Source organism: Artibeus jamaicensis, unplaced genomic scaffold, assembly GCF_021234435.1.
Source record: "Artibeus jamaicensis isolate MK-2021 breed Jamaican fruit bat unplaced genomic scaffold, CSHL_Jam_final contig_387, whole genome shotgun sequence".
Classification (NCBI taxonomy): domain Eukaryota; kingdom Metazoa; phylum Chordata; class Mammalia; order Chiroptera; family Phyllostomidae; genus Artibeus; species Artibeus jamaicensis.
In genome coordinates, this window is record NW_026521812.1 from 38,873,294 (window position 1) to 38,896,909 (window position 23,616).

Genomic DNA, 23,616 nt, shown 5'->3' on the forward strand with positions numbered 1-23,616 from the left:
GAGCATCAGTTTTTCTATTTTTGCAAAAAAGGCTTTTAGACTTTTAATAGGGATTGTGTTGAATCTGTAGATTGCTTTGGGTAGTACTGGCATCTTAGAAATACTAAGTCTCCCTAAATTGGTATTCTGAGACCAATTCCAATGTGGAAGGGGGGTTTCTTTGAACCAAAAAGCAATTCTTTGACGCCAGCTGTGTGTCCAACACTTCAGCTTGATTCTGATACTCTCTGCCTAAAGATACATCAAATTCTATGGTTGAGAGCTCAGTCCTACAAGATTGCCCCAAACTTCACACTTCAGACATCAACCTCAATCTCAGGCTGTTTGAGGTTCTAATGACCCTCTCCTTGGACTTTAGATGCCAGTTATAAGTTCAAGTGGTTACCTATACTTATGAGCCACTGGCTGTAAATTAGAGGTTTCCGTGATTCTCTTCCAAGGTCCAGTGAGTTGGCTAGAGTGGAGCACAGAACCCAGAGAAACACTTTGCTTACTGAATTAGTGGCTTATTATAAAAAGATAGAACTCAGGAACAGCTAGATGGAAGAGATGCACAGGGAAGGGGTGTGGAGCTTCCAAGCTTTCAGCAGGCACACTATTCTCCCCCAGTCTCCAGGTGTCCACCGACTTGGAGCCTCTTTGAACTGAGTTATAGGAGCCTTCATTTTGTAGGATTGATTAAATCGTTACCTATTGACCATCCATCCAGCTTCCAGCCCTTTTCCCCCTCCGCGAAGGCTTGAAAGTTTCAACCCTCTCTATTCACATGTCTCCTCTGGCAGTCAGCCCCCATCCTTAGGTGTTTTTCAAAGTCACCTCATTAAGATAACAAAAGAACTTTATTGCTTTAATCAATTAAGAAATTCCAAGGGTTTTAGGAGCTCCATGCCAGAAAGAGGGAGGAGGGCCAAATGATTATTTCCTATAATAAATCACATATCATACTTCCTATGTATGAACATGGAGTCGATATCTTTCCATTTTTAGGTCTTTATCTTCTTTAATTATTGTTTTGCATTTTTCAGTATACATATTACGCACTTCCTTAGTTAAATTAATTCTGGGTATTTTGGGTTTTGATGCTGTTATAAATGGAATTGCTTTCTTAATGGTGTTTTTGGATTGTTTACTGCTGTTTTATAGAAACACAACAGATTTTTTTGTTGATAATACCACCAAAATATTCAGTTCTTAAATATAATTTTAACAAAATTTGTACAAGACCTGTCAATTGAAAACTACAAAACACTGTGGAAATTTAAGAAGACATAAATAAATAGATTAGCAGTGTTCATGAATTGAAAAGATTTAATATTATTAAGATTTATTTCTCCCTTAATTGATCTAGTGATTTAGTGTAATCCTAATCAAAATCCCAGGAGACTTATTTTTTATAGAAATTGACCAGCTGATTTTAAAATTTCTGTGGAAAAATAAATGCTACATTAGATAAGAGTTTGGAAAGAGAAGGAAAAACTTTGAGGATGTACATAACCTAATTTCAAGACTTATAAAGCTACAATCATTGAGACAATATGCTGCTAGCAGGAAGGAGGGCATGTTTATTAATGTAGCATATTGATGAGAAGAGAAATATCTCCGTATTTATGAATATTGTTTTTCAATTATTTTATTGATTATGCTATTACAGTTGTCCCAAGGTTTCCACCTTTGCCCCCCTCCACCAAAAAACCCCCCACCACTTTCTCAGGCAATCCTCACACCATTGTCCATGTCCATGGATCATGCATATAAGTTCTTTGGCTACTCTGTTTCCTGTGCTGTACTTTATATCCCATGGCTATTCTGTAACTACCAATTTCTACTTCTTAATCCCTTCACCCTTGTTGCCCATCCCCTGGACTCCACTCCCATCTGTCAGCCATCAAAATGTTCTCTGTATCCATGATTCTATTTCTGTTCCACTTGTTTATTTTGCTTTTTTTGATTCATATGTTGATAGATTGCCATTTTATTGTTCATCTTTTTGATACTCTTTTTCCTAAATAAGTCCTTTTAACATTTCATGTAATAATGGATTGGGGATGATGAACTCTTTTAGTTCTTTCTTGTCTAGGAAGCTCTTTATCTGCCCTTTAATGCTAAATGATACCTTTATTAGGTAAAGTAATTTTGGTTGAAAGTCCTTGCTTTTCATCACTTTGAGTATTTCTTCCCAGTCTCTTCCAAGCTGCAAAGTTTCTTTTGAGAAATCATTTGACAGTCTTATGAGGGCTCCCTTGTAGGTAACTGCTTTTTTTCTCTTGCTACTTTTAAGATTCTCTCTTTGTCTTTATCCTTTGGTATTGTAATAATGATGTGTCTTGGCATAGGTCTCTTTGGGTTCAGATGTTTGGGACTCTCTGCATTTCCTGAACTTTTATGTCTGTTTTCTTCACCAAATTAGGAAGTTTTTGTCATTTTTTCAAATAGGTTTTCAGTTTCTTGCTTTTTCTCTTCTTCCGGCAGCCCCATGATGTGAATGTTGGTATACTTTAGAATTGTCTCAGAAGCTCCTCACATTTATCCTCATTTTTGGGGATTCTTTTTTCTTCTTGTAGTTCTGATTGGGTGTTTTTTGCTTTCTTATATTCCAAATCACTGACTTGATTCTCAGCTTCATCCACTGTACTGTTGATTCCCTGTGAATTGTTCTTCATTTCAGTTAGTGTATCCTTCCTTTCTGACTGGTTCTTTTTTATGGTTTCCATGTCCTTTTTTTATGCTGTTGAAATTCTCTGAGTTATATGCTCTTCCCCTAAGCTCATTGAGCATCTTTATAACCAGAACTCTGCATGTAGTAGATTGCTTGTTTCTATTTTATTTAGTTTTTTTTATGGAGTTCCGTTCTTTCATTTGGGCCATGTTTCTTTGTCTCCTCATTTTGGCAGCCTCTCTGTGTTTGTTTCTGTGTATCAGGTAGAGCTGCTGTGACTCCTGGCTTAGTAGAGTGGCTTAAAGTAGTAGGTGTCCTGTAGGGTCCAGTAGCACAGCCTCCCCTATTACCTAAGCTGGGTACTCGAGGTATTACCTAAGCTGGGTACTCGAGGTGCACCCACCATGTGGACTGTGTTCACCTTCCTCTTGTAGTTGAGCCTTGATTGCGTTGGCAGGTCAGTGGGAAGAATTTACCTAGGCTGATCAGCTGTAACGACTGGCTGTAACTTCTTACCACCAACCTCTGACCACTGTGGAGGATCAGCTGTGTTGGGACCCACTCCACAGAGCAGGACTTACTTCAGCAGGGCTCTGGTGCCCACTGAGTATGCCCCTTCAATGTGTTGCTTGTGGAGGTGGTTGGGTGGTGGTCCTTTGTTGTTCTCTGTAGCTGTCCACTGGATGCACAGGCTCTGAGGCTCCCTGGGAGCTGCAGGCCAAAGTCAGCCACTGCCAGTGTTCTGTCCAGGGCCATGTGGTGTAAGCTACAAAATGATCTGCAGGCGGCTGCTACTAGTGCTGGGCTTGGAGGTGCCCAGGCCAGTCCACACTGTGAATCAAGGCCAGCTGCTGCTAGTGCTGGGCCTGGGGCCACTTAGCAAGAGGTGTTTGATGAGGTGAGATTCTACTTGTTTGAGAGGATTTAGGAAAAATCTGAAGTATGAGTGAAGACAAACTATTCCTGTGGAAAAGCCACTGGAAACAGTTTGGGTGGGCCAGAAAATTGGGTGTGCAGAGTCTCAGGGCATTGCTAGGGTGGAGCAAATAGTGTGATCCCATGGAGGATGGAGTCTTGGGTATGGCCGCCCACCTGGCAGCTTTGTGGAGGGAGGGCTCAGAAAAGGAACAGTGGCTTCTGCCAGCTGTTCTCCCTGGGAGAAAGCTGTCCCTCAGCTCTCACCCTGATGACAAGCAGTTCAGTTCTTCCTTGTATGCTTCTGAGCTGCTGCCCCAGAGCTAACGCTCAAAGGGAGTGAGTTTGAGTAAGTTCATGTGTGGGTCTGTTAAGACTTGCTCAGGACTCCAACAGTTTCTGTGTTCCACAGCCTCAATGCCCCCTGGTTTTTACAGGCAGAAGTTATGAGGACTTACCATCTTGTCACTGGAAACCTGGGCTGGGAAACCTGTTGTGCGACTAGGACTTCTTGCTGCTGAGATATCTCTCTTGATTTCCATCCTCCACATGTGGGTGTGGGAACAGCTTGTTCTGCATCTCTGCCTCTCCTACCAGTCTCAGTGTGGTTTCTTCTTTAATTCTCTGGTTGTAGGACTTTCATTCAGCTTGATTTCTGGAGGTTCTGATTAATGGTTGTTTTGTAGTTTAGTTGTAATTGTAATGTGGTTGTGAGAGGAGGTTAGCCATGTTTACCTACGTGCCATATTTCTCTCATTGTAAATAATTGGTTTTGACAGAGGTGCCAAGGCAACTCAGTGAGGAAAGGATAATCAGTTTTTAAATATATTTTATTGATTATACTATTACACTTGTCCCATTTTTCCCCCTTTATTCCTCTCTGCCCTGCACACCCCCTCCCACCCTCATTCCCCCCTTTAGTTCATGTCCATGGGTCATACATATAAGTTCTTTGGCTTCTATATTTCCTGTACTACTCTTAACCTCCTCTGTCTGTTTTCTACCTACCATTTATGCTACTTATTCTCTATATTGTGTCCCCTTCTCTCTCTCCCCCCCATTCTGATAACACTCCATGTGATCTCCGTTTTTGTGATTTTTGTGCCTGTTCTAGTTGTTTGCTTAGTTTGTTTTTGTTTTTTTCTTCTTTAGGTTCAGTTGTTGATAGTTGTGAATTTTACTACTGTTCATAGTTTTGATCTTCTTTTCCTTAGATAAGTCCCTTTAACATTTCATATAATAAAAGCTTGGTGATGATGAACTCCTTTAATTTGACCTTATCTAGGAAGCACTTTATCTGCCTTTCTATTATAAATGAGAGCTTTGCTGGATAGAGTAACTTGGATGTAGGGCCTTGCTTTTCATGACTTTGAATACTTCTTTCCAGCCCCTTCTTGCCTTCAAGGTTTCTTTTGAGAAATCAGCTGACAGTCTAACAGGAACTGCTTTGTTACTGTCTTCATTTGTCTTGGTGCTTCTAGGAGTCTCTCCTTCATTTTAATTTTGGCTAATGTAATTATTATGTGCCTTAGTACATTTCTCCTTGGGTCCAACTTCTTTGGGACTCTCTGGGCTTCCTGGACTTTCCAAAGGAAAGTGTATTTCCTTTGCTTAAGTTTTCTATTTCTTCCTCTTCCTCTTCCCCTTCTGGCACCTGTATAATTCGGATGTTGGTATGTTTAAAGATGTCCTGGAGGTTCCTAAGCCTCTCCTCATTTTTTTGAATTCTTGTTTCTTCATTCTGTTCTGGTTGAATGTTTATTTCTTTCTTCTGCTCCAAACCATTGATTTGAGACCTAGTTTCCTTCCTGTCACTGTTGGTTCCCTGTAGATTTTTATTTATTTCACATAATGCAATCTTATGTGAATTATGCTAAGTGAAATAAGCCACACACAAAAAGATAAATATCACATGTTCTCACACATATACGGAATTTTAAAAATAAAAAAAAGTTCAACTAACAGAATAGAATGGTGATGCCAGAGGCTCAGGGGTTAGGGGAAAATGGGAGATAGTGATCAAGGGATTCAGTTATGAGTAAGTTCTGGAGACCTAATATGTAGCATGGTGGTTATGATCATTAATAATAATATATACTTGAGATTTGCTAGGAGTAGATCTTCAGTGTTCTCACTACCAAAAGGGGGGGAAAGTAACCATATGAGATGATAGATATTTTAATTAACTTGTGTTGATCATTTCACAATGTATACATATGTCAAAAGATGTTGTACACCTTAAATTTTCTCAATCATATCAGTACATTGGAAGAGAAATGATTAGACTCATTAAAATAAAAATAACTTTACTGTTAAAAAGGCATTGTTATGAAAATGAAAAGGCAAGATAAAGACTGGTAGAAAATATTGTGGTACATGTATCTAATCAAGGCTCTTTATCCAGAATGCATAAACAACTTTTGCAAGTAAATAATAAGGGGACTGCCCAGTAAAACAAGGATACAATTTTGAACAGACTGTGCCAAAAGAAGGAACACAGATAGCAAATAAGGAAATTAAAAGATCAGCGTCTTTGGTCATTAAAAAAGTACAAAATTACTAGACACACAGATTAAAAATTTAGAGTTAAAGGCTGACAATACCTACTGCTAGGGTGGATATAGGGCAGATTGACCTAATGTATGTTACTTGTGGGAGTGGAAAATGTTACAACCACTTTGGAAAACCATTTGACAGTTTTTTATAAACTTAAACATACATTTACCATGTGACCCATGGTAAATGGTAAATGACAGTTTCTTATAAAATTAAACATATATTTACTGTGCAACCCAGCCATTCTACTGCTAGGTATTTACCCAGAAGTTATGAAGACGTGCACAAAGATGTTCAGAGCAGCATTATTCATGAGAGTCTAAAACTGGGAACAACCCAGACATCCATCAACTTGTAAATACATAAACAGTCTGTGTTGTGCACATGAAATGGGATCCTAGTCAGTAATAAAAACAACCAACTATCAGTATATGCACCAGCATAGATAAATTGCAAAAACTTGAAGAATTTCTTGTCAATTCTAGAAAACACACATCTTGGGTCACTATTGCCAGAGAATACCTGGGAAGGAGTTGACTGCAGATGTCAGGAGGAAACATTTTGAGTGATTGAAATGCTGTGTATCATATTTTGGTGATGGTTATATAATTTTATCCATTTTGCTAATTTCATTGGTTAACTTTACTTATAAATTATCCCACAGTAAAATTAAACATGAAAAAACAAAAAATTTTAAAAGTGATCAGACTTACCGTGAACAATAGAGAAATTAGAATAAGAAGTTTCACTCTTTTTCTGGACAAAAAGAAGGTTTTACTCATCATTTGAAGATAACAAGAATTATATTCAGAAAAGAATAGTAGTTCTGCTTAATAAAAAGTAATTGCTACTGTACCGAATAAGTCAGATGTTAACTTCTGAGCTTCTCATTAACTGCTATCATTTTAATTCACTTTAGAAATATAAACCTGGTCGATGTGATGATACTTTAAAATGGAAACCTCCCAGTCTGAATTCTGTGGATTTTCGCCTGAAGATAACAAGAATGGGAGGAGAAGGGTAAGTATGCACCTTTGTTCCCATACCATTCTAACAAGAAATGATAGTTTGTATAAGTCTTCATTGTTTACTTGGTATTTTACATATGCTTTATAAAAAACATTGACATACCGAATTCGACAATATCTTTTATACACATATCTCTGTTATCTGTCTCATTTTCACAGATTTCTCCTCTGACCTGTTACAGCGAATATTTTTGTAGCAGCCATTAAACTTTACTAATTAAGTCTTAAAATATTTTTAATATAAAAAATGAACTTCATTAACTTGTAAAAGTGAAAATAGATTTTACTTGAAAGTAATCCTGCCAAGTGAATCATAAATAAGATATGATCATTGTTATAATTAAATGTTTTGAAATAAGCCTTTTTCACTTTAGAGGAGCATATGTTTGCATTTGCATAGCAAACATCTATCCATACTTTATTAGGGTAAAGTTTTAATTGTTGAATTTCATTGAGATTTTTCATAATGTTCATTAAGTTTTAATTTTTTTATTTATTGGTTAATCTTTTTAAAATGATTTCATTGTTTTATTTTATCTTGTTCCATAAAATTTTATTGCATCGTACATAAGAAATGTTTAATCAAGGAAATCATAAAATAAATAAGGTGACACTGGCAGAGAGATTAAAAACTTTACCAATGCATGCTATGAAATCCTTTTTACTTACCAAAGGTAAACCACAGATTTGCGCTTTTTGTGCCAAATGGAATGAAGGGTATGTGATCAGTTTTATGAATCCAGACTCCAGAAGATTGTCTCTTAAGTGACTATGCATTTTTAAATAAAGGACACTCTGCAGTATGTTGAATCCTAAGTAAAAAAAGGGATTCTAATAAGTCATATAGGTATCATTTTTCTATAATAATTTAGTATTTTACATCCTTAAATAAGAATTTATGACTTAATAGCAAAATATGATTTTAGGTATTTTGCTCTGTATTGGTCTGATTTAATCTAAGGATAGATAGATAGCCTTTTGGTTTCATGGAAATATTTAAATATAGTCCATCAAGTAATATAAAATATTTAGATAGGGTAAATAATATTGGGAACCCATAGCATCTGATTCTGAGTTTATTATTTATCAATACTTATCCAAAAATGTTATTTTTCTTATTTAATTTTTAGATAAATATCGATATTAATAGCAGTATCAAGGAATAGTTTCTGAATTATAAATGGTATACCAATTACACTAATATACTGTTAACAATATGATTGGTTAAATATGATCAGTAAATATTTTTTGGAAACTGCACCAAAACTGTATTTTCACCTTTGGGTAAGTATTTCAAATAGTAAATTCAGGTTTATTCTTACTGACAACCACCTGGCATACAGATATTCTGGGTTGCCGGTGTACTGGGGAAGCTGCTCATCAGTGGAGTATAGGCTTGATATGCCTTCCGAAGTGCCTTACAAAAGGTCACCTTGTTTCTACGACAGTAGAGGCTGAGGGATTGATTCTGATGGGGCCGCCTGCCCTATGTTTTGGGTTGGTTTTTTGGGAGGGGAAAGGAATTTTCAAAATCTGTTCTTTAAAGACAGAAATATAATTTTTTTCAAATAAGACTACAAATGAAGTAAGATTTGTTAAATTGTGTCATTACTAAATCTACTATTTTGCCTAATTCTGTATTTATAATATTTATTAGTTAAAGAATATAACCCTTCTGTGTTTTTATTGATTACTTTCACTGAATTCTGAAAAATTTTGTTTTGTTTTATATTGGTCATAATTCTTAGCAGTTCTTAAAAGCTACATGAAGGTAAATGTAGAAAGCCCATTTTTTCTAAATAGAAAAAATGATAATATTCTTCCTTGTAATTGTCCATTTGCAATTAAAAGTAGCAAAATGTAATTCAGTTTACTAGTTTGTCATCCTAGTTTTCGTTTTATTCCTAGCATGTTTTTAAGTATATTTTGTTCTTTAAAAAATTTACCTATTTAATTTCTTTTTATAAGAACCTGAATTACTTTTGATTCTAGTGCATTTTTAAAACATACCAAAATGTCAGCATTTAAGATGATTTTCTGCTAAGAATATGCAAGTTATACTGGTGTAGGTACATAATTTATTTAATATGAGTGTCAGTTTTCAAAAGTAAGGTATTTAATATGAATGCAACATGATAACTATTACTAGAACATGAATTATTCAGTTAGCTAGAGTAATGTGCTTTTTAATGTAAAGAATGTTATTTATTATAGCAGTTTTCAGCTAATGGGTTTATATCTCATGGTTATGTTAGGTGCAGTGTATTAGGAAGCACGGTGAGCAATATGCCTGTAATAGTTGGAAAAGAGAGTAGCCGTGTCTATGCATGACCAGAATCACAGCATGTGACCTGTGAAGTGGGAATAAGATGTTAAAATGCCACCAAACAAGCATATTTTTTTTCTTGACTATACTTCTAAGTATTTCTACAAAGATTAGAATGGAGTGGAAATTCTTGAAAGATATAATGTAAATACTAATCTTTGAAAATGGTACAGTGATTCTTTTTTAATGTTGTTTTTTAGACCTTCAAAGTATGGTTTTGAGTCTCACTCAGCTGCTATAATAAAGCGGTTGTAATATCGATCCTAGTTAGATTAAAATTTAATATAGGTAGAAGAATTTATTGTGTTAAATGGCCTGTTGATGGCAATTAAAACTAAAGTTTGCTCTTTTCACTCCTTTTAGTATCATTTCAGAAAATGTGAGGTATAATAACATTTGTTTTATCATGGCCTGAAATAACTTTTGCGTATCTACCAATTTATGTACATGGTGTTGAGTTTTTTAGACATGCAATGTAAACTTTCATCTGAGAGCTATACATTGTTTTAAAAAATATTGTGTTTATATTAACCTACAACCAACAACTGTGGTCATTGTCAAAAGCCAGGATTACCAAGGTAGTCCGTAGTCTGGAAAGTGCAAACCCTTGAATATAATGTCAGTGACTTACAGCAGTCAGTATAAACTTACAGTTTGTGTAACATAGTACTTTGAAGCACAGGTTCTACAACCAGACTGCCTTGGATTTAAACCTCCTTATTAGCTGTGTGACCTTGGGCACATTTTTTTCTGTGCCTCAAATGATCCATCAATAAATTGGCCTCATCAGGCTTTTGGAAGGATTAAATGAACTAATACATGTAAGATGATTTAGAACAAATGGCACTTGGTAAGATATGTTTGGTATTATTTTTGTTGTTGTAACTTAGATTTAAAAGTCCGGATTCCCTTTTTGTCACTTCGACAGTTCTGTTGTTTGCCGAACTGTGTAAGTTCAATTTTTCTGTGGAAATCATTTCCTAATTGATTTCAGTCCCTGTTAATTTTTCCCTTTTAAAATGTATATATCTTCAATTTATTTGTGTAATCAAAGCAAGAATATAACAAAGAATATTGCAAAAAAGTTTTATTTGTAGTTTTTTGTGAAAATTGTCTTAAAATCACCTTGGCAGTATGTATAGCGGTCAGACCTTGGGTTGTTGGCCAAGATTGCACAGACCGAATCCTAGCTCCACTGCTTCATCTTTCTAAGCTTTCTTGTCCATGAAATGTCCACAGTAATTGTGTTTACCTCATCAATTAGTTTTGTGTGAATGAACTAGGTAAATACGGGTTCTGCCCTTAGAGACTTCACAATTACAAGCTAGTGGGCTCAGTGGAAAAATAATACTACTGTATGATGTTTTGTGTGGATTAAAAAGGATGATGCATATAAAGAACTCAGCATAGAATTCTGTCATTTTTGTCATGATGCTTATGACTATTAATTTAAGCTCAGCAGAATGTATGGTTACTTCATAGATTAAATATATAGCCTATATTATCAAGTGGGGAAAAAAGTCTTGTAAATGAAGAAGCTACACTTGTCTGTGAAAGTGTAGAGGTGTTTGCTCCTTCTAATAAAAAAAAATACATTCTAAGACAACAGTGGAATTTAATTTTTTAGCTACCACATAGGCAAATATCAACATTGTCCCTTTTGATTGGGGTGTGAGCAAATAGGCACTCTCCCACGCTGTTTGGTAGGAGTTCAAATTGGTACAACTCTTCTAGTGGTTAGTAAGGTAGTATATATTCTGAGAAAATAGGCTTCAAGTTTTGTGAAAGGAGTGATCTTACCTGTCTTCTATGTAATTGTAGTCCTTGTAGCTAGCATGGTGGCTTGTATATAAAAGGCACTTAAAAAATAGTAAATGCATGAATGTATATACCAATATACATTTAAATAGATTTATGTACAAATCAAAATACAAAAGGGTGTATATACAAGATTTTTATTGAAGTATCACTTATAATACAGAAAAATAAAAAATATTCAGTGTCTATTTTACTGTTTAAGTTTTTTGTAATATGTATGCACGTCTTCATGTGCGTGTTTCCAGGATAAAACATTCTGTTGTCTCTAAATAGTGTCTTTTACAAATGAGTACAGCCTGTTGCAATACATGATTTTCTTAGAGGTTTGAAATTGAGGTCAGACATAGCAGCCAACTTTGTTGTTCGATTTTGCATCCCCACATAGTTATGTAATGGTAATAGATATATCAGTTTGGATCAGGTCAAAAATGGAAACCACAGCAATTATTTTAACAATTAATTTACTAGGAAGAATTATCAGTTCTTAAAGAACTGAGCCCTGGCTGGTGTAGCTCAGTGGATTGAGTGCGGGCCTGCGAACCACACGATCGCGGTTCGATTCCCAGTCAGGGCACATGCCTGGGTTGCAGGCCAGTTCCCAGCAGGGGATTCATGAGAGGCAACCACACATTGATGTTTCTCTCCTTCTCTCCTTCCCTTCCTCTCTAAAGATAAATAAATAAAATCTTTAAAAAAAGAACTGAAAAGGCGGAATAAGTGTTGAAGATGTAGTAACTGCAGGTCGCATGTACTACACAAAGCACCAGGGGAACAAAGGAATTGGGCGAATGATTAAAATTTAGAAGCTTGCAGGAGGCCCTGTAGAACTCATAAGAAGGTACTGTTGCCTTGGAGGATGGATACTATGGCTTTGTATTTGGGCACCCGAGGAAGGGGTTAGTGCTGGCCAGCAGGTGTGGGTTTTTCAGAGGAGGCCCAGTGAAGCTTGTTCTATGACTATGGAAAAAACTTCAGTGGAACCAACTGTTAATGCTGGAATCAGTTGTCACCTACAGGGTGGGAGACTTTTGCTACAGGAAAGAGTGTGTCCCTTCTTCATCCTGTGGTTTTTTTTTATCTTGAACCCCCTCCTCCACACATCCCAAAGGGTTTCTGGCCTAACAAAATGGAACATAGTAAGTTTGAAGCCAAGAGACAATGGCTTAATATTAGCACAGTCTACTTCTCACAAAGTCCCACTAATCACTTACCTATTTCTGGAAGACAGATCTTTCCCTGGGCTATGCAGATCATTCCTCAAATTCAGTCAGTTCATCTGAATATTTATTACTTAATAACTATATTGTGAAGTTAGTTGTTAGCTGTCTTCACACTGGCCATGAGACCAAGGTTGAAGCTTTCTTTTTCTACTCTTCACTTCATTTTTCCTTTGTTCTCAGCCAGGACTTGAGGTTTTTTACTTAGTGGGATAACACAAAACCTTATTTCTGATAGATCTGATCCTTGGTGGTCTTGCCTTTTTTTGTTTGTTTATATAGTTTTCCATTTACTTTTACTATTGGGCATGGAAATACTAAGAGGCACCTCAGAGAACATCCTGGGTTTAGACATAGTCCTACCCAGCGGTTTTTCTGTGGTCATGGAATCCGTCACTTCATCCAGTAATCTTATTTTTTTGCCTTTTGGTTCAGTTATATCAGGAACACAAAGTGGTCAACTCGAAGTTTCAATTTCTAGTTCATTGGATCATTCTTGTGTACCTCTGTGTATTTGCAAACCAAAATTCCCAAACCAAAGCTGCAGGGGTGGGAAACAAAAATGCTATGAGTACATGATTAGGAATAATACTGAAATGAGGACAATTTTTTGACTCATGTATTCATGGCTAAGGGAGACACTACACTTTGTATTTGGTCATGGCTTTAAAACATGCACCACATCCTGTAAGAACACATCCTTTTAGGGTGTGGTGTTGTAACTGACTTTTCACTTGGCCATTCTACTGTTCTGTTAAGCCAGTGGCTTCTAGGTGGGGGGTAAGCCCAGTGAAATTCAAGACCATGAGCCCATTGTCCCACTTGCTGTTTTATGAAGTAAATCTTATGGCAGACCATATTAATGAATAAGTCATGCCTTAAGCACATAGAAGATGATGCTAATAGAAGCTTTGAAGAGAAAAAAGGAATATTTTTGTCTGGATAATTATGTGACCCAGGGAGGATAAATTGCTGCCCCCTCCATGATGGAAGGCAGTGTAATTAACCTTACCTGGTATTACCACTGTAACATCTTTGCTGTAAGCATTTGTGCTGCGTAACTAATTGGCCATGAAGCCATATTGCCATAAAAAAGGAAAATTGCAATGAAAACAGGGACATTAAAAATGAATAACAAAATGTAAAAGTTTATTGCAAAATAAAAAGTATTTGAAGATATTTGAAATATGTGTAGATTCATTGCAATACTACACAAATAAAATTTTTTTGTGGATTGTGCCTAAGCTCTTGTCTTCATTCTATAGGAAATGTGGCTTCAACATTGGACCCTAAAAGGTGCTTGCTTGTTTTTCTCCTCTCATTCTAGTGTTTTTTAAAATAAAAAATCAACTAATTTTGGGGGCAAAGGTTATTATCTGGAAGAAATTCCAACTATTTTAAAATCACCAGTATTTAACTATTTAAATTGACCACTTCATCAATGGAGAAGTGAAACTAAACTGGCAATCAGCTTAAGTACATTTTAAGTCTGCTGAAGGCAGTTGATTTATTAGTGGAGAAATGAAACCAAGCAGATCCGCCCCCCCCAAAAAAAACCTTGTCAACCTGTCAGTCAATTTTTTTGTTTTTTTTTTTACAGCAAAATTGTCTTATGGCCAACTAGTTCCACAGTGAAAATGTTTGTGGAAAAAATGCTTACAACAAAGATGTTGTAATGAAAGTACCTAGAACTTAATCAACTAGCATAATGACCTGTAATATGCTATCAGACTAGCACAATGAGCCTCACTCTGTGGGTCAGTGGCTGGCTAGTCCTCCTATAGAACGAGGCTATGTCATGGGCCTCAGTGTTTGCTCCGGCCCGCGGAGCAATCAACTGGGGCTCGACCACCTACCTAGAACAAATGAGTTGGGGGGACAAGAGGCGCGAAGAATGGCAGCAAGACAAAAGATTCTGATCAAGCTGCAAACTTTATTTTTCCGAACTGGGTATATATATGGGGGGGACGGAGAGGAAGGAGATTAGGTTGCTTGCTATTGGCTAGCTTGAGACAAAGAAGGGCCCGCTTATTGATTACTTGGGTGCAACTGGTACTCGTGGACACCTCATGTGCCCATAGCTGATTGGCTTGTGGAGTGCATGCACACCTCATGTACCTGTAGCCGATTGGCTTTGTGGAGCGTACAGGTTCCTGTAATCAATGCAATGTTTTTAGCTAGAAGCCAGGTGTAAGGTTCCCAACAAGTGTTGATCTCAGCTGTTGGCACGTTGAGCACTTGGTGGTAGCTATGGCCAGATCAACTACAGTGAGGAAAGTCCATGTAGTTGAGCCCACTCATAGACTGTGCTTGCCACTATTGCCATTTTTCACAAGGGCTCATTGAGTAAACTCTGGGATGGCTGGGGAAAGAAATGAATTGACATTCAGAATGATTAATTTTGGCCACCTGATTATCGAGAGTCTTCTCTGTGATGGGTGCATATTTCTTCTTCATCTGTGTACATTCTGAGAGGTTCCTTGACATACCTTCCCCAGACCTATTGCCATGAATCTTCTAGTCCTCAATGTCCTTGTCAAGTCCTTTCCATGTCCTTGACCAGTCTTCCAAACTATTGGCAATTAGTGTAGATTTGCAGTTCTGGCATCTCTCCCTCCAGACTGTACTTCTCAAAGGCTGGCTGATCTGGAGAATTCCCCATCACTGATGTCTCAGGCTATTATTGTATAGCAGTCTGGTTTCTGTTTGTTCCAGGGCATTGTGGAAATAACTTTAAGCTGCATCTAAGTTTTTTCTCCTTCATTCATCTGGTTGTAAGAAGTCCCTCCATGATGTTAGATATGAATTGAAGACCACGAGGCACTGCCCCAGGGGAGAAAACCATATTTCGGCCTATGTTTTCTGGACCTGCTCAAGCCCAATATTCTTATGTAACATTTCTAGTTACTGATAGTTTGTTCCTATGGAAGCTTAGTGGTTCAAATAATGCCCATTTCCTCATGGGCAACTTAGGTCATCCTGTCATTACTTGCTTCCTATGATCAGGGCTTTGGTCTTTTTCAAGGCCCTATAACAAGCAGGCTAGGATCTCTTTCTCAAAGAATAATGGTCTTTAGGAAATGGCATGGTTTTGCTCTAAACCCCTGAAGACTTGTTATATGATTCTCTTGTTGGGGCTCGCCTGAAGCTCCAGATAATTGATATACTGGGTTACAAGGCTCAAGTGGTAGAACAGCTTATACAACAGCTTGGACTTGTTACCGAGTCTTCTTGAACTTATAAATGCTTGTCAGTCATTATGCCTCCTTCCCCCCCTTTAAGTAGTAAATGGTGAAATTGTAGTAACTTGTCCTTCATTTTGGAGAAGTTATCTCACAGGTCTTAGGCCATTGGACTCCTATAATCCTTACTTCATTAGTGGGCTCCTTAATTTGTGTGGATTTTATTTCTTATCTTCTACCTTAATAAAGGTCTTACTAAGGTATCTAAAGAACTTTATATTTCCTCCCCATCACTTTCAATAAGCCTGAGGCCAGAGTCATCAGCATTGTGGGTCAATGTTTTGACTGTGTAATATCAAAATCATCACTGTTTCTGAAAAAATAAAAAAGACAGATAATGACAAGTGATGGTTAGGATATGGAACGAATTGGAGCCTTTCACCACTCTGGCTGTTCCTCAGAGATTGTTGAAGATAGGCTTATAGACAAGTGAGCAGTTTTGCCCTCAGGTATGTACCCAAGGGAAATAAAAACATCTGTACATAGAAAAATGTGTACATGATTCTCCTTAACAACGTTTTTTACGATAGCCCACGTTGGAAACAACCCAAATATCCACCAACTGACAAATGGATAAATGTGCAAACAAAATAGATTTTTTATTCACCAGACTAGTGGATCCTATTCAGTGACAGGGCTCTGGAATTTTACAATTGGAATTTTAGATCTAGCTCTGCCTTGCCCTAGTTAGGTTACTTAACCTTGGTGTTACTTGTTTCTTCAACTGTATGATGTGGATAATAGAAGTGCCTACCTCTTGTGTGAATTTAATGAGATAAGGCATATAACATTTAGACCACTGCATATTACATAATAATAAAACTAAATGCATATTAACTATTGAGAAAAATGGCCACTGTCTCTGGATTATACTGTGGCAGAGAGTGGGAGAGTTGATATTGAGATTGTAACTTGGTGAAGGTATACAGCCATGAAATATATTTATTAATCATGCCAGGCAAAGGCAAAAATATCTTCTTTTATTCATTCATTCATTCATTCACTCTTTTATTTTTAGAGAGTGGAGGGGAGGGAGAAAGAGAGGGATCGAAACATCAATGTCTGGTTGCCTCTCATGTACCCCACCCCCTACTGGGAACCTGGCCAGAACCCCAGGCATGTGCCCTAGACTAGGAATCGAAGGAATCGAACTGATGACCCTTTGGTTCGGGCAAATATCTTCTGATGATATAAAAGATAAAAATATAGACTTGGTATGCCACCATGAAGTTATATATTAGAGTTCAGAGACTGCGTTGATTTGCTTCATTGAAGATAGCTCATCTGGAACAGCAGCTGTGATTGGTGTCACAGCCTAGTTAAATTTGTGATAATTCATAATTATTCTTCACAATCACCCACCTTCTGAGTAGGCTAATCAGGTGAATTAAATGGATATGTGATCAATATTATCACCTTGTCATCTGTTTAAGTCTTTGATGGTGGCAATAATCTCTGCACCTCTGTTAGAGATAGGGATGCATTCTTACTTTTGCTTTACATCCCTGGCAGGGAGAGCAAGCAAAGAGCTTTCATTCCACCTTTCCTAGCAAAATGATGCTTAACTCCATTGGTTCGAGAACTAAGGGGGAAACTCTCCCAGATGCTGTGTATTTCTCTTCCAATTATATATTCAGGAACTGGAAAGTGATGACAGGTTGTCCCTGTGAACATACTGTCCCACTTAATTTTAAACTTGAGCCAGAAACCTATTTATTACCCTAAACTCTCTCTTTAACTGACAGAACATGATGGCATTTTGGGTCCCTGGCTATTAGTATTTGTTAATCTTTGATTGGTCTGAGTATTCCTTTTTTCAGTGCACAGTCACTCTAGCAGATGCTGATGGTCCTTTAAAGGCCAACTGGAGGGAGATTTCTAGCAAGGGTCTGCACATTTTTGGCCATAAAAGGCCAGATAGTAATTATTGGGGGGTTTGCCAGCCCTACAGTGTTTGTCTTAACTACTCAACTCTGCCATTGTAGTGCAAAAGTGGACATAGACAATATGTAAATGAATGAGTGTGGCTGTATTTCAGTAACACTTTACTTACAGGAACATGTGTCAGGTCAGATATGGCCTGTGTGCTGTGGTTTGCCAACAGCAGTTTTATACTGTATACTTGTTTGTACCTGTGGTAGTTTTTCAAGCTCCTTCTTCAAGGGGACTTGGCCTCTTCCTTCTTTCAAGGGGCTCAGATCTAAACAGCTCAGGTCTGTGCACTTGAAGTTGAGAAATGCTAGCTTATTGGCAAGCATGATGAAATAAATAGAATAGGCTACATAATTTTACTTTACCTCCTATTGAAAATATATGAAATAGTTCTCTTGCTTTGCTGACTAAAGTGTTTTTTTCTTTTGCTCAGATTTATTTAAAAGTTAAAATGATGAATTCTATTTCTCATGCTTATTTGAATTGGTGTTATTATTTTTAAGAAAGAAATTATAGTGGTAAAGTATTTAAAGTGTTGGAAAAAATGTTCTTGTAGAAGAAAAGTTTGAGTCAGCACGACTATAGGTAATAAACTATATGGGGGAAAGTCTTATTTCTTCACTGAGCTGTGCCTGTTTCTCTTTTTCTCCCTCTGCCTGTTTTGAATAAGTGCAACTAGAGATAAAACATTAGTGTAACCAGCATTGTCATGTAGTACACAATGACTGAGCTGTTTGGCATATATCTGGTCCTACTTTGTGACTATACCTTTGGCTGTTTTCATCTTTTAGTAAATGGCCCACAGTAACAGCCTTATTTATCTTATTTGAAAATATTCTTATTATCCAAACATATTTTAAGATAAATGGTTCCTTGGGTTTTCATCTTTTGAGTGATATTATATCAAATTCTCAATTATGTTTTATTTCCAGTATGGGTTGAGAGAGAAAAGGAAAAGCTGTAGCTGACTTCCCACTTCCTCTGCTTGGCTATCAGATTAGTAATTCCCAACAACTCTTTAATTTCATCCTCCCTACCTTCTGCAGAACAATTTCCCAGGTCTTCTATCAAAAATAAATACCATAGTCAAAGCACCTACTTTGAATAGCTACTGGAAGAGGAGCGTGTGGTTTCAAAGGATCTGCTTATGACCTCACTGGAGTCAAATTACTTTCACTTGTTAATTTACTGAAGGCAAATTGATGTCACCGTCGTTTCATTATTGGGTTCCGGGGGGTTAATTTTTATATTTATTTATTTAAAATGATTGTTTACAATGAGAACATTTTGCTTATATCATTTGTTCTAATGTATTTTTTCCTATTTTGTAATTTCTCTTAAGTTTATGTGTTGAGAAGCTTGTTGTCTGGTAGATAGATATCTCTGGGGAGTAGTGTATGGATCAAGTACTAGTTAAATTTCTACTTTGAATCACATTGAAGGTGGTGGGGAGAGAACTAATCCAAGTAACTTAAGAAAACAGTATTTGACTACAGACTGTCCTCAGGGGTAGATGGAGAGATCCTTAGGTCTTTTTTTTTTTTTTAATGTTTGTTCTTTACAGTTCTATGGGTATAGATTTTTCTTATAACCTTGCATGTGTCTTTTATCTTGAGAATATTTTGAGATCTTATATTGTACATTGCTAGTTAGTCTGTCATTATCTAATTTAAATTTAACAGCATGTACATATTGCAAGGTTCATTCCATTTCCTTCATTTTCACTTTTTTGCTCAGATTCATTTGTTCTTTGGATAGTCATTTCTTGAGTATTTTTTTCTCAGATGGAACCACCTAGGTTATTACTTTGAATTCTTTTTTACCTGCAAGTATCTTTTTCCTGCCAGGTGAATATGTCCTTACCTGAGTGTAGAATTCTTGAGGTGCAGTTGTTTCCTCTCTTTCTGTATTGCCTCCTGGCCCCATTGTTAAAGATGATAAAGCTAATGTCATTTTGACTTTTTTTGTTCTCCTTTGTGGGTTACGTTACTTTTAGTTTTCTTTTTTCCTTATTTCTTTTTATTGTTGTTCAATTACAAGTTGTCCTCATTTTCCCCCCATTACTCTCCTCCTGTCCTACCCACCCCCACCTCCCACATTCAATCCTCCCCCCACCCCACCCCATTGTCTTTGTCCATGGGTTCTTTATACATGTTCCTTGGTGACCCTTCCCCATCTTCCCCTAAATATATATTTATCCCTAAAAATGTATTTCTCTTTTTAAGTTTGTATTGTATACAAAAAGGAGAACTATTTTCTGTGACATTACATTAGTCTACTGCATAAACAATTGTATTTAAAATGAAAATACTACTAAGCCTTAGTAAAGTGAAACCCTTATGTTATAGTCCAGTGGCTTACATTGAATATAATTATGTGTGGGATTTTAAAAATGAGCAATTTGTTACAGTTTGTTGTATTAGGATTTGGCCTCAGGTACTTATGAAGTTATTATGTATTATTGTTAAACAGAGCATATTCAAGTTCTTGTTTATATCTTAAGGGTAAAAGGAGGAAATATTTGAGTCACTGCATTGCTCAGCTAAAATCAATTATGGAATAAATTTAAAAACTCTGATAATGAAAATAATTGCGAAGTAATTGCTAATAAAATCATTCTTTCAATTTTCACTGTCTGTTTTGAACCAAGCCATTTACTTGGGTTTAAAGAGTTAATTATGACAAGAGGATATTTAATATCTTCTAGCATATGACAGCTTCAAAATATAAATATGGTAATTTATTGTCAAAAGAAAGCTAGAGCACATCATTGTTAATGCAGTCCTTTTATCTCTGGAAAATGGAACTCATATTAAGCATTGAATCTCAGGGGAGAGAAAATAGGGGGAGGGTATGGAAGAAGCTCATTTTGTTCTTTGTGTATATCAGAAAACTATCTGAGCAAACTGGACTTCCTTCCAAGTGTTGAATGATGAAATAGTAGAAACAGTTATGATCCAAGATTTTTTATAAAGCTACAAATAGTGGTGGTGCTAGTGGTTGATTTTAATACCTAATTTTATTATATTGGCACCTGTTACTTAGGATCTTTGTTTTAAAAATATTATACTAATTGTAGGAAATGCATATCACTGTGTAATAGCAATTTAAACTTTAGATTTTCTAAATGCCTGTATACTATACCAGCATTGCGCAATGTAAATACTACAGATTTAACTATTGTATTTATAATAAAGTACCACCTTCTTTTAGTTAGAGACCTCTGTAAAATGGAAGTTTTCTATAGCTACAGCTCAAAGATCCTTAGTGTTCATGTCGATAAACAGAAGCCATTGCAGGTACCAGGCACATGTTTTTAGTTATCAATGCAAGTCTAGATTATGTAGCTTTTTAAAAAGGTACATTTTATTTTCATTAATCATTTGAAAATTGACCATCTAAGTTACATATGTTCACATGTAAGTATCAAGAATATTTTTACTGTCCATTATACAATTATATGAGCTCTGCACATAACAAATTTACCTCTTTTGGGTAACATTGTAATTTTTATAGTAGAGTTGGAATATGTGTTATTTAGATTTAAGAATTGCTTGGGCATTTAAATATGGGTTTATTCTAGAAGGTATAGGCCATATTACATAGTCTCAAGGGATTTTAGAATAAATTAACTGTAAATTACATGAATTCATTACTAAGAAACAAAGACCTTTCTTCATTTTTTTTCAGAATGTAATTTATAAAAACAATCACCACCTTACTTGTCTTCCATTTACTTTTAGATTTTCAGCATAGTAAGTAGCAGTGCCTAGTTATAACTGATTAATCACTGTTCGGTAAGCATTTATTGAAAACCATTATGTGCAAACTGTGATGGTGGGAATAAAAAGGTGGATAAGCCCTGCTCTGAAGATGTGAGTAGCTGAGTGGGAGACAGATATAAACACCAGTGTGACAAATGCTGGGCTATTGGTGTGAATAGAGTACTCCAGGAGCTCAGGCAGTCTTAGTACATGTAAAAATATTTTAATTGTCAGTAATGGCACAAAGAAGCTTCCAAAGAAGATGGTTTATTTGAATAGAAGTTTGTAAATATATGGACATGGCATTGAAGACAAAATATATTCTGAAACAAGTTATGAAATCACATGGAATATTCATTCATTCATTCATTTTTTATTTCCCCCTACATAGAATATTTATTAAATAACTAGAGTTTATAGAACCGGAGGCTTGAATGAAGTAGGTCAGGACCAGACTGTGATAGACCAAGAGTAGAGTACCAAGAATAAAGCCAGAGTAAATAATTAGGACTAACCTTGTAAAGTTAGTGAAAATTATAAAAATAATTGATATTATCTTAGAAAATAAGTCTGGCTAAGTTGCCAGAATATTCCAATCATTTTCACGAGCCAGAAACCTACTAAATCATCTTTATCTTCCTTATCTGGTTATTCATTGAAATTCTGACAGTTTTGCTTCCTAGATATTACTTAAATCTATTGACAGTCCTCTGTTCCAGAGACACAATTTTTTCCTTTATTTTTGTTGTTGACACTATTACAGATGTTCCTATTTTCCCAACTTTTGCCAACCTCTACCCAGCTACCACCCCCTCTCCCCTCTGACCATCAGCACACTGTTGTCTGTATAAGTGGATCATCTGATCCCTTCACCTTCTTCTACTCAGTCCCCCTCTGCTCCCCTCCCCTCTGACAGCTGTTAGTCTGTTCCATGTGTCTAGTCTTAGTTCAAACTAGCATTGTATTACCTGGGCTACTGCAGTAGTCTCTAACTGGTTTTACTGTGGTACTGTTGTTCTCACCTAGTACATTGTTTGACATTAGTAGACATTACTCGAAGTCTGCCAGCTTCCCCTCCTTCCTTCTTAGTTACTGTTTGCCTAGTGCAGTAGGTTAAATTTTGTCCCTCTGAAAGGTATGTTGACTGTTCTGGTAACTGTGCTTGTGACCCCATATGGAAGGAAACAGGATCTTTGTATATGTGATTAAGGTGTAAGTTATGATGAGGTCCTACCAGAGTAGGGTGAGCCCTTAGTCCAGTGTGACTGGTGTCATGAAAGAAGATGTAGGGAGAGGAACAGAGATATGGAGATGCATGAGGAGAGAATGCTATGGATGCCAGAGGCAAAGACTGAAGTGCTGCAACTGTAAGCCAGAAGGCCAAGGATCGGTGGCAAACCAGCAGAAGCTTGCAGTACACAATAAAGGATTCTGTGTACAGGGGAACAGGGCCTGTCAGGGGAGCATGGGCCTGTCAACATCTTGATTTCAGAATTCTAGCCTTCAGACCTGTGAGACATACATGTCTGTTGTTTTAAGCCACCCAGTTTGGGGTACATATTTTGTTATGGAAGCCTTAGGAACCTAATGTACTTGCAGGGTCTTTTCTTAGAAAGTCATAAACATTTACTAGATTCCTTTCAGTTTACTAAATTTGCTCTCTTTAAATGAATTATAATCACCTATCACTTTGGGTACCAGTTAATGACATCGGTCTCTCAAGGTAATTCTTTCTCTTTTTCCCCCCACCTTATGGGCCTGGGTATTTCCATTTTTCTTTATATCGTCCAAATATATATTAGAAATTCAAATATATATAAAATTTAAATATATATTAGAAAAGAAAGCTTATTATTCATTTTTGATGTTTAGCTGATAATTTTTTAATAATATAGTATTTTGAGCCTGGTACCAGAACCCCACATATTTTAGACCATAAGACACACCTAGGTTTTAGAGAAGGAAAATAGGGGAAAAAATTTGAAGCAGAAATATGATAAAATATTTAATAACATAAATAATGTAATATTTCACCAATGTAAATGTAAACAGAACTCAACAGCAGCATTAACAACCATTATTCCTCTCAAATTTGGGGGTGGATGGGAAAGTGTATCCTATAGCCCCCAAAATACAGTACATTTACTAGTTATCACCCACTA

The 23,616-nt window shown here is 36.5% G+C and overlaps 1 protein-coding gene across 7 annotated transcripts in view; it reads left to right on the plus strand.

Annotated features, from left to right (window-relative positions):
* Window positions 1–23,616, plus strand: part of RNGTT (RNA guanylyltransferase and 5'-phosphatase) — a 247,508-nt gene that overhangs the window by 138,624 nt on the left and 85,268 nt on the right. For all 7 annotated transcript variants that reach the window (XM_053664811.1, XM_053664814.1, XM_053664810.1 and 4 more), the window contains one exon: window positions 7,047–7,147. In XM_053664811.1, coding sequence (XP_053520786.1) covers window positions 7,047–7,147 — 101 coding nt within the window. The remainder of the gene's footprint in view (window positions 1–7,046; window positions 7,148–23,616) is intronic.